The following is a 12,505-nucleotide window of genomic DNA, read 5'->3' on the forward strand; positions in this document are numbered from 1 at the left end:
TCACAGCAGATGAATCTGCATACATGACACATAGGTGTTCCTTGTACTGTTCTTATTCTGGTAACGTTTCTGTCAATTTGAAATTATTTCTAAATAAAAAGATTTTTAAAAGATTTTTTAAAAAAGTTTTACTTCTAGAGACTGAAAGTGCTCTTCACTTATACCAGGCATGGAAGGGTTTGGGTTATAAAATAAATTTAGCCTAAATGTCACCTTCCTTACTGTGCTTGAGGCTTGTTGGATCTGCATTTCTCAAGTGATGCATTAAGCTTTTTATATTGTTCAGATTGTTCATTCTTTGTTTTACAAATTTGTTAAACAAATAATACATAAAAGCATTATTGTGATAAAAATTTAAATCATTCACAAGCCAAACATGATCTTTTCCTTTACTATTTCCTCCCTCTCCCTCCTCAGAAGAAATCAGCACTGAATTTTTATTAATATAAATGGATTCTTAGACCATATAGCTTTCCCAGGACTAGGTTTTTCATTTAACATATTTTGTAGATGTTTCCATTACTTGCTTTATTCTTTTTATAATGACCAAAGAGAATTGGGCTCGTACAGTTGTACAATAATTTATTGGACCACTTCCCTATTGAAAATAATTTGTGTAGTTTCTCCTTTTTTTACCCAGTACAGTATGTACTGTAATAGATGGATCTGTTGGCAGCCGGCAACAACTGGGTGTTAGACCAGTGGGGTCAGACTGGACCTGGGTTCTGCAACCTCGGCACTTGAGTTCTGGCTAGGAAAGAATTCAGATCCAAGACTCAAACTATAAGAGAACATTTATTTAGAAAATCATAGAGGTAGGAGAAGTAATTTCATAGAAGAAATGGGCTTAGGAAACAAGGTATAGAGGCAAAGGAAGGGCCCTTGGAGCTTAGAAGTGAGGAAGGTGAAGGGCCTGGGGCTAGGGGGTGGGTAGGGAAAGTCTCCGGCCTGCTCCCAGACTCCCTGGAGGGAGCTCTGGATCCTAAGGGTTTTAAGGGTGGAGATTTTAGGGGAGGTCCCAGGGGAAGATCTCAGTAGAATATTCAGCATCTTTCCAGGTGCATCCATTCAGGGCCTGAGTCTCCACTGATTGATTGGTCGGTGCCAGGGCAGGGGGGTCATAATTCAATGCAGCTGGTCCTGAGGTCAGCTGTGGTGTCACTGGTCTGGTTTTTCTGCTTTTCTGGGCCCGAAAATTTGAGGGTCGAACGAGGTGATGCAAGAGGTTTCTTTTTGCTCATCCTTAGGCTGCTCTGGAGCCTTTTAGCTATAGAGCTGCTTTAATGATAACAAAATAAATCGCTTATTAGTTGTGTCAACACTATGCTGGGGCACTGAATACATTATCTCATTTAAACTTCATAACAATGAGACAAACTAAGTGATATTATTCCATTTGCACAGATAGAAAAACTGAGACTGAGATTCATCTATGGGATGGTGGATAAATTAATTAAATCTTTATTAGTCTTAGTTTTCTTTTTTTTTTTTAAAGCATATCTTTATTTATTTCAGAAAGAGGAAAGGAGGGGGGGGAGAGAGATAGAAACATCAATGGTGAGAGAGTCATTGATCGGCTGCCTAGCCCACACCCCGGGCATGTGCCCTGACCGGGAATCGAGCCCCGATCTCCTGGATCTTAGGCCGATGCTCAACCACCGAGCCACACCTGGCTGGGCAGCCTTAGTTTTCTTATTTGGACATGATAGTAGTCTTATCTCCTAGGGTCATGATACACATTAAATGAGTTAATGAATGTAAGGATTTAGAGCAGTTTTTGGCACTCAGATGTGTTACCTGTTGTTATTATTGTTATTATTATTATCAGAACACAGTAGTAGTAGTAGTAATAAAAGAGGTGAAATGCTCACTTTTTATGATTGATTGTGAGTTAGAAATAAGCATCTAAGTGTCCAACATAGTGCCTGGGTGTTAATAAATGGAATTTATGGTTATTTACTCATAGGTAGAAGCTATGAGCTCTATTCATTTTAATTTTAAAATAACTTTAGTAGTGATGCTTTCAAAATTACCCAGTTTAAAACAGTCTCGTGGTTCTGTTTGTTTTGTGTAAAATTATTCTTCTGCAGAAATGGTATGCCTTAAATATTCCTCTGTGGACTACAGATTAGGGAGGGCTGGCACTAGAGGACAGAAGTGCTTGTCATATTAAGTGATTGCCAAGGTTAATTTCTCAACCATAAAAACAGTAGCAGAGGAATGTGTACACGAGAGTAGAATAACTTGCTCATTTATGTTAAACAAATCCAACAGTACACAATTGTAAAAATCTTGTTTTGCATATGTACTCTTTATTACACACCGTACATCACTGTACAGATTTTGTTTGTACGTACCCATTCCTCTATGAGGTTATATCCAAAACCACTTGTACTCTATTATAATGACAATTTAAAGTATTTGTTCAATGTTAATTTTGACTATATATTTTCCTTGTAAGTACTGACCTCAGAACTTAACCCCTGCCTAAACCGAAACTTAACTCCGTATTTGTAACAAAATGCATGAAAGGAAATATTTTCCTCCTTCGTATAGCTAAACATTTCGTTTTTATTAACACACAAATCTATGTATTTGTGGAAACTAAAGCCAAGCTGTCTAATTTAGTTATTGTTTTTTGTGAGAGTGACATCTGGTGGTTCCTTTTTAATTCTCATGGTTCCTCTGTGCTTGGCTAGAAGTTGTTGCAAATTCCAAAGAGTCATTTTGTGAACTGCTTTGCTTGGTACTTAACACACTAGTTAACTATCAAGGATCAAGTTAGTACCACTGATACGGCTCAAAATCTGAGAAGTTCAGTCCTTTTAGATGCAGTCCCTCTGAATGCCAGCTTCCTCACTGGGGAGGATTTCTGTTTAATTCAGAGAATTTAGGATTTTGAATAAGGGATGGTGTCTATGTCAACCTGTCTGCTTTACTCATAAGGAGTCTGGAGCCCCTAGCTGTTGGGTGTACTGGCCAAGGTCACATTGTGTTGGCTGAGGTCACTCTGCTCCCCATTGAGCTGAGGACCTGGGCTCTGTGCCCATAAGTTGTGTTTATCATGTTGGGTAACCCACTGAGTAAGAAGGGTCTGGGCATTAAACAATAAGAGGTCAAAGCATTTTAAGATAGGAGAAGTAAAGGCAGCTAACATTTTCGAGTACCTATTTGCTATAAACATTCCCACATTTGGCCTCTTTTCTCTCTTGCAAAAGGAGGTGCAGAATCTTTGGTGTGAAAAAGAGTTGTTGAGGAAATAGAGTAGGGCATCCTGGCTCCATGAGTCCACTGATCCATCCCACATCTGAGTATCCTATGGAATGGTATTGAGCCTGTTTTGAGTCAGACCTGTACTATGCATTATCTCACTAGCATCCTTACAGAAGTCCAGGAGGTGGTTGAAATCCCCATTCTACACATCAGGAAGTGGAGGGTGGAAAGGGCGAGTCCCACCCAGAATCAGGGGTAGACCTGAGATTCAGACCCAGACAGGTCTAAATAAAACTTTCAGGCCTAAATATGTTTCCCACTGTACTATGTTGGAAATGTACTACATTATTACTGTAATGTTTGAGTGAATCATTGGATAAAGCCTAACTCAACAACACATGATAGTTGCTTAGTAAAAATGTGCTCAATTTATTTGCTCAAAGTAATCCTATGTAGTGAAATGACTGTTCCTCTGTATACCTAATTTTCACTATCAGATCTGTGATTTTTGCTAAATATGAAGCTTTGAGAAAAAAGACAGAATTTATGAGGTAATATTAGAGCACTTCCCTAGACAGGAGCAACTAGAGAACTATATTAAAGTGATACTTGGAGAATCTGTCCAATTATTTTCAATCTCACGTGATGAATGTTTAAAAATTTCTAAGGCATAAATTTTTCTTCTGGCAGGTGATTTTATGGTTTGTAGTTTTAAAAATTAAAAAACTCTATATTTGAATAATATTTGAATAACTCCAGTTATTTACTAAGTATATAAAAAAAAATCAGAATTTACAAATCTTCTGGGCAGGTTCAGAAGATGAACTCTGTGTCATGTTCTTTTTTCTGTGTGCTTTACTGGAGAATTTAGGCCCATATGGGGACTTAGAGTATGAGTAATCTCTAGTGTGTGGACCCCAGTTGCTTTCCCCCTTTGATTAATAGCTCTGTGCGTCAGTTAAGGTTTCACAGGGAATGCACATTGATGTTAATTTGGGGGGAGGTATGAGTTGTGTTTGCACTCTGCAGACCGAGTAATGAGGATGCTGAGGCTGAGGTTTACATTTGTATTCAGGGGGACTCAGGGCATTGACACTTCGTCACACAACGTGAAATTAAAAAAAAAAGTAGCATTATATATAAAATGCAACTGTGCGTGGAGCCCTAGGATCTAGTTGGGGAGTTTAAATGCTCCAGCAGGCCATGGGCTATTTTTTTGAGCTTGACAAATAGGTTGGATGGCAGAGAAATGGATGGCAGATATGAGTGGAATGAAAAATTATTCCTGACAGATCAGTTTAGGGCAAATCTATTTATGTAGATTTATTTCTATGTTTTTATTGATTTTAGAGAGGAAGAGAGAGGGAGAGAGAGAAACATCAATCGGCTGCCTTCTGCATGCCTCTTGAGCCCACAACCTGGGCATGTGCCCTGACTGCTGGGAATCGAACGTGGGACCTTTTGCTGCATGGGATGACTCTCAACCAACTGAGCCATACCAGCCAGGGCACAAATATACCTTTTAGAAAAGTTCTTTACCCAGTCTTTCTTCTAAATGTCATTTCATGGCTCTGCTGGGCGTGGCTCAGCAGTTGAGTGTCTACCTAGGATCCAGGCAATCGGGGTTCGATTCCTGGTCAGGGCACATGCCCGGGTTGCAGACTTGATTCCCAGTTGGGGGCGTGCAGGAGGCAGCCGATCAATGACTCTCATCATTGATGTTTCCATCTCGCCCTCTCCCTCTCCTTTCCTCTCTCTGAAATCAATTAAGATATATTAAAAAAAAATTAAAAATCATTTCATGGACACATAGTAAAGATGTATTGTAAATTAATAGTCCTGATTTAGAAAAATCAATACTTTATTGACGTTACAGTGGGGGATGATGTCATTTAAGTTTTCGTGTTTTTCATATGATTCCTTTAACTAGTAGTGTGCCCTTTCCTTTTATGTATGAAAAGATTTACAACCAATATTTGAGGAATCTTCCTGGTGTGTCACTACGGTGATGATGAAGTATAACAACTGATGTCAGCCTGGTTTCCCATTTTGAATATCTTGATTCACCAGACGTGAGGGCCATGCAGAGGAGCATTTTCAGTCTTAGGACCTCAGTATCCATAGCTCTGAATCCCTGCCCTAGTCCTGGGGGAGGCTGGGGCACTGTCTTCATGTCTCATCTTCCTGGAAGGGGTCCACATGTACCCTGGAGCCCCGCGTAGAACCTGTGGTTTGTCAGAGTTCTCAGCAGTTTTAGGATTCTTTGAGCCCACGGAACCAACACACGGCATCGCTGGTCAATAGAACGGAATGTTGGGTGGAAGCTCCAGCGAGGAGGGTCTGGGGCCATGTGGGGCTGGTTCTCACTGAGGCCGAAGGTGTCTACAGAGTCCTGTCATACTTTGTCATTCCTTTCTAAAGAACAACAGTTAGATGAGAACATGGTAACGTCGCCTCACAGACCCCATGAAGTCGTCCATATGACAGAGGGACAAATGGAGAAAGAGGCAGAGCAGGAGGAGGTAAGGGGAGACAGGGAGAGGCCCTAGAGAAGTGAGTCAGCATTTTGGATTTGTGGGACCTAGTTTTAATTTTTATTGTGTTCCTTCTGACTTCCTCTTTCTTCTTGGAGTAATATTTATCATATTCCTTTTCATGCCACAAAGTGAATTAAAATTCAGATGAGGAGGCCTGAAAGGTTTGTAAATCTATTTGGTCTTTTTGGGAATTAATGGAGACTCTCTAAATTATTACTGTTAATAGCATCTTTGTCATTTGTGTTACTTTTTGTGTTTACTTATTTTTAATTTTATTTTTTATTACAGTTTACATTCCATATTATTTTGTTTTGTTGCTGGTGTACAGCATAGGGGTTAGCCAATCATATACTTTACAAAGTGTTCCCCAATATTTCCAGTACCCACCTGGCACTATACATAGTTATTACGATATTACTGACTATATTCCCAGTGCTGTACTTTTCATCCCGGTGGCTGTCATCTTTATTCTTGGTCTCTTCCCCTTCAGGATAAAAATAATGTAAACATTTTTATCATTAGTATCTTCATTATTTAAGATTCTTAAGTTAATTAAACATTTATTAAGAACCTGTTGTCATTTCAATACACTTTTATACATTTTTATACTCAGAATATAACCAAGTTAACCAATTAACATGAAAATTGTTCAGAAAAGCATTAATAGTTGATACAGCACTCCTATCCCCTTTCCTCACTTCTTTTTTTTTAAAAAATATATTTTTATTGATTTCATAGAAAGGAAGAGAGAGGGAGAGATAAACATCAATGATGAGGGTAATTGATCGGCTGCCTCCTGCATGCCCCCTGCTGGGGATCGAGCTGGGAAATCTAACCTCGATCTCCTGGATCATAGGCCGAAGCTCAACTGCTGAACCACGCCAGCTGTGGACCCTTTTCCTCACTTCTATATCCATTTTTACAACCAAGGTCCTCTATCCATCTGGGGTAGGCTCCCGGAGGGCTAGCATTGAATCCAGAAAGTCCTCCAGGGAATCTTTCAACTAACAGGGTTAATCCATTTGCTAAATTGCAAAATGAAACTGCTCAAGGTAATGAGCATCCACCACAAGACAAGGGTACTCAGTCAACCAGCCAGCCGACAGTTATTTGCTAAGAGTCTATGAAGTGTAAAGCACTGTGCTGGGTTATAAAGTGGATTCAAAAGGAGTATAATAGCCCTTGACTCTACCCAGGAAGTCAAGATAAGCTCTTGAAAAAATCATTACGGTTGTGAGGCACTGTGTGATCAGGAACCAGGTGTGGTGAATTAAACATTTGCTGTACCGGTCCCCGGGGGAGTGGCTTCTCCAGGTCCTTTGGCTCCCCCATGGGAATGGGGGAGGCAACGGCAGCTGCCTTCAAGGGAAGAGCTAATCACTGAGGCTTTCCTATGAGCAAATCCTATTGGTCAGCAGCATGAGCTTTCCTGTCTTATTTTCCTCAAACTGGAAGGACTCAGGATGCTTCTCTGACTGTATGCATTTCAACTGAGTCCACATGGTGTGCCTGCCCGGTACTGGAAGGTTTAAGGGAAACCAGTTTATGGTAATCACTCTAATGGAAATGAAAATCAACCTGAGAAGTACCGGGAAGTTGATGGTGAGCATGGAGAAGCAGAGACCAGAGGTAGAAAATGCCAGTTTGGCTGTGTGATGAATATATGAGGGCATACATAGTGCTGGGTGGGAGGCTGTGGACTAGCAGCCCACTGCAGATCAAGTGCCAAACCTAGGGGTCCTGATGGGAACCCACAGGGCAAAGGAGCTCCCTCGGGCAGCAGCAGGAAGGGATGGAATTTGAGCCGGGTGTCAGGACCGAGAGTCAGAGGGAGAGGAGGCCGTTGGTCCCTGGGTACATGGCACATGAGGTATGAGCGGACGGCCTCTTCGACTTCTGGTCTTCATCCCTCAGGCGGGCCCACATCAGTTCCCCAGGGATCTGGGAAAATGTATTTGCAGGTACCCAGGGAGACAGTATATTGTTGCTATTAGAAATTAGAAATATGACTCTCATGAAGATATAAAATGAACATGCCAGCGTTTAATTTAGGTGGAAACTGGTGGTAAACTGATTCAAAGGGTATTTGAGGAACTGGGTATTTATAGGCTATACATAAAACCTGGGTAGTGTCCAACAGGGCAATATAACTACAACCTTTGAGGTTTTTATACCATTCGGAAATCTACACATTAACATGTAACCTCATTGTGTCTGGGTTCTAACCAGACAGTGAACAGCAAAGTCAAACCCAAGTACATTCTCCTGGAGAGGGCTTGTTCCAGCAGTGCTGCAGGGTCATGTGAGAGGAAGAGCTTCCCACTCCCCTCCCACGCCCTTTCCACTCCTGCCCAGCTGCCTCAGTTCCAAGTTCTGTTAACACTTAAGAACTGGGTTGGAGTTAAGGAAACCTGAGATTGAATTCTGATTCCTTCACTTACCAGTTGTGTGATATTGGGCAGGTAGTTCCCTGCAACCGGACTTACTTGCTGTAAATTGGGAGGAGCAACTGAGATAGCTTTTGTAAATCCCCTGGCACCGGATAGGCAATCAGTAAATCTTCGTGCTGCTCTTTCCTCTTTATAAAATGAAAACAAGTTTTACCTTTTGTCTGGACTTCATAGACAAAGTTCCCTCCTCCCCTCCCTCCCTCTGTTCCCCCCCCTCTTTCTTCCTTCCTCACTTCCAGTTTTTTAGAATAATATCCTAGAACTCCATGGATTTCCTGCATTACTAATGGAGGTATTCTATTGGATTTTCATCTAAATGGAAAATAGACTTTAATACAAAAAAAAAAATAATCCTCACCCGAGGACATTTTCATTGATTTTTAGAGAGACGGGAAGGGAGGGGGAAGTGGGGGGAGAGAGAGAGAGAGAGACATTCATCAGCTGCTTCCTGTCTGGGGATTGAACCTGCAACCTAGGTACACGCCCTGACTGGGAATTGAACCTGCAACCTTTCAGTGTACAGGTTGGTACTCCTACCAACTGGCTAGGGAGATTCTAGCATTTTTTAATTAAAAAACATTTCCCGCCTTTTTTGAGAGAATTAACAAGTAGCACTGTATAAGTTAGAGGTGTACAGCATCATGATTTGAGATAGGTATTATTCCAGGGTGATTAGCATCGTGGGGTTAACATATCCATCACCTTACGTATTTAGTGGTTTTCCTTTTTTTTTTTTTTTGTGGTGAGAACTTTTAAGATCTACTCTCAGTAGCTTTCAAGTATATCACACAGTATCATCAGCCATGGTCGCCACCTTGCATAGTAAGCTTTATTTAGAGAACCCTCTGCATATGAAAAAATGGAGAGACGTTACTTCATTAAAGATGATTTCTTATTTGATATTCGATTTTCTTTTTCTGAGGGTGGTGGTGGAGGTATTTCTTGTTTAAGTGTAACTATCAACCTGCTCTTCTTTTAAACGGAGAGCTGGCCTCCCCAGTTGTCCTTTCTGAAGCCGTTCAGTATTTCATTGTCTACTGTGCGCCTGCTCTGGGTTGAGCTTTTCGAGGGGGGAGACTAATGAACAGAAGCCTTCCAGGAGCCTGCTCCCCACCTGTCTCCTTACTTGGCAAAGGCCAGCCCAGGTGGGGTTAACAGTGATGCCCGAGGGATTGCAGGCTGGTGTCTGGTACAGGCACCTGATCCTCACAGCTGGGTTTGGGTTTTTGGAGAGCAGATTCTCTCCCCCACAGCCCCTCGCATGATAACCTGTGCGCTGGCATGTGGGACATTGGCCTATGGTTCAAAATGGCAAAGGCTGTGATATCAAGAGCCTCTTCAGACTTCTGATTTGGAGAAAGGAGTCCTTTTCTAGTTAGAAATTTTTATAGAGGTCAGAGAAGCATCTCTTTACTTTTGGCTTAGGATATTTGTTTCTTCAGGACTCACTCATTTTGCTGCCTTGGCTGGCTTATGAGCTTCTGATGGTGCTCCGAGAGATTGAGGATAAGATGGAATTGCCCTTGACTCTACCTCCCTCCCTTGCAGAACACAGTATTAATGCAGATTAATAGGTCAGGGATCCCCAATTACAAACTCAGGTCTGCCACTACTTATATTATTGTTTCTTCTTTTTAGTATTTATACATTTTCCCCCCTGTCCTGCCTGCATGCAAAATGCAGTGTAGTTTAAATTGTTGAGTATTAATGGTCACAGAAGGGGGAAGTTTTGTAACCCCATTTCTTCATTTCTGTGTCATAGCTCTCAATAAGGTGATATGATCAGTACCTTGACAGTCCATGCTCATCAGTTCATTCATTCAGTAGGCAGCATGTATTTATTGAGCAGCAACTCTGTGCCAATCACTGGTGAGTTTTCTGTAAACATGATAAATAAGAACCTGTCCTGATGGAGACAGATTGTAGCCAAATAAACAGACAAGGTGATGTGAGACCATGATACGATTATGAATGAAATAGATCAGATGATGAAAAACTATAAGTAAACTGCTATTTTTAGTAGTTTTAATTAGGGTTATCAGACCAGTCTCCTTGAAGAAGTGGCTTTCTGACCCGAAAACAGAAGGCTGAGTGATCAGCCACGGGAAGAGTTGAGCGAAGAGCATTCTGTGAAAGAGAGCAGTTTGGAAAGGTGTGGGATGAGTTTGCCTTGTCCAGGAAGCAGAAACTCAGACCTCTGCCTGATGTGGAGTGAGGAAGGGGGAAGGTGGGTGGAGAGGTGGGCAGGGCCATTTAGCGTTTCCTAGATCGTGGGAAGGAGTTTGGGTTCATTCTCGGTGCAATGGAAAGCTCTTGGAGAGATATAGAGCAGTGGAATGGCATGAGCTTATCAAAAGAAGAGAAAGAAAAGACGAGAGTAACCATGGCTGTTGTGTGAAGAATTGAATGAAGGGTGTCAAGCGTGGGAGTAGGGAGCACAGTGTAGTCCTTGTGCGGGAGGGATATGTGAGAAGGATGATTTGACGGTTCAGCCAGGTTATAGTGGGGCCCAGATACCTGGATTTGATTTTGCAGCTATGAGGGAGCTTTGCATACGTTTGAATTTGAGTGAGTATGTGTGTGTATAATTATGAGTTTATGTGTGAGGCTGTGTGTGAGTCTCAATGTGTATGAGTGTGGGGTGCATGTGTGCATTTGTGAGTGGATATAAACGTGTGTGTGTGGGTTTGGGTTTTTGTAGCTTTTGAACAGGCCATTGGCACGTTCCTTCAGGGCTGTCCTATGTGGCACAGATTTACAGACTAAACTGGGGGAAAGGCTGGTGGCAGGAAGACAAGCTAGGAGGGTACTGAAGTTAGATGTGGAATGAGGGCCCAGAGGATGCTAACTTGGTTAGCAATGGAAAAAGAAGACTGAATTGGGTACATCCTGTTATTTATTTTCTATCTGGGATGAGAGACTAAGGAGTGAAAACTCCATCAGAGAAGCCACACTCTTTCAAAGTACCCCAGTTTGGTTGTTAGCCAAGTATTTTACCGGTCTTAATTATTTTTAAAGAATTAGGTAGAGTTTCTGATGAGTAGTCAGCTGACAGCCTTATGGGAGCTCCTTTGTAGGTATCCATATTTCAGGAGAAGAATCCCTTCCATGCCTAGCTCAAAGCCTATCCAGGAAAAGAGTGGCTCATATGGCACCAGCAGCCCAATAATGGAGCAGCACCCACAGCGGCAGTAGAAGCAGCAGACAACAATGGAAGTTCATAAACTGAGAAAGTTGGAATCAACTTGGTTTTGACTTTGTCTCTCTTTAAAAGAGTCTCTGAAAGATTGGTGTCATCTCAGTGAACTTGTGTTATAAATAAAAGTCAAAATTAGAAAGAAAAAAAAAAATTAAACCTCACTTAAATTCATGTGCTTGCTTTCTCTGAAAGACATTTCATGAGTGAGAGTTGAGTGGTTGACCTGCACCCCGCCCAGACTGCCCCGGCCCCTGCACACACACACACTTGTTTTCTTGTTTACCTTTAGAGTTCTGGATTCTTGAGAAACTCATTGTATCTTTTGTTCCCCCTCAGGACATTTTTGAAGATGCCTTGGACACCATCTCTACGTAAGTAGTAACATAATAAAAAGTATGTTGTAAATAAAAATTGATGGTTCTATAAAATGTGAATTTCATTTTTGTGTTTTTGAGATTAGTGACCACTGTCAGAAGAAAGTTGCTTTTCTGTAGTTTGAGTTAGGACATGGTTATGCTTAAAACAGGATCTATCTAAAATTACTATCAAATATATTTTGAGTAGTATTTCTTATAACATTAATTAAACTAAAATAAAAGAAAGTTTTCCAGCACATTAAATTTTGTTTATAGCTCACCCCTTTACAGGTTTCCCCCATTATCTGAAATAGAGCATTCCTATGAAACCCTTTGTAACCCAAATGGTGTAAAGCCAAGAAGCAACTACCAATAATTTATATGGGGGAAAATTTTGAGCATTCCTAGACTCCCAAAATAACCTACCAAATCATACCAAATAACACATAAACATACCAAACACAAAAATAACACTAATATATAGTAAACTCAGGAATGCACAGAATAAATTAAAATAAAGCACAGATGCTCACAGACACAGTTCAGAGTACGGGGGCTTGAAGCTGAGGTGCTGAGACACTGAGTGGCTCTGGGGAAGGCCCTCGGGGGGCCGCTCTCGGTGCTCGGGGCTCACGCAGACTCTAAGGGCTCGCTGCAGAACAAGCGCTGAATGCTCTTTCCACTTTTCGCCTTTTTTAAAAAAGTGAAAATCCTCTTCTTTCTTTCCATTAGTAGAAACAGGTACTAATA

General features: G+C 41.3%; 1 protein-coding gene across 2 annotated transcripts in view; it reads left to right on the top strand.

Annotated features, from left to right (window-relative positions):
- TTC39B (tetratricopeptide repeat domain 39B) overlaps window positions 1-12,505 on the top strand; it is a 109,115-nt gene that overhangs the window by 14,351 nt on the left and 82,259 nt on the right. The window contains exon 2 of one of the 2 annotated variants that reach the window (XM_016214375.2): window positions 11,736-11,770. The exons of the other annotated variant lie outside the window; for it this stretch is intronic. Within the exon in view, the coding sequence (XP_016069861.2) occupies window positions 11,736-11,770 (35 nt within the window). The remainder of the gene's footprint in view (window positions 1-11,735; window positions 11,771-12,505) is intronic. 2 annotated transcript variants of the gene reach the window in all.

The sequence above is a fragment of the Miniopterus natalensis genome, chromosome 12 (genome assembly GCF_054644295.1).
Source record: "Miniopterus natalensis isolate mMinNat1 chromosome 12, mMinNat1.hap1, whole genome shotgun sequence".
Lineage (NCBI taxonomy): Eukaryota > Metazoa > Chordata > Mammalia > Chiroptera > Miniopteridae > Miniopterus > Miniopterus natalensis.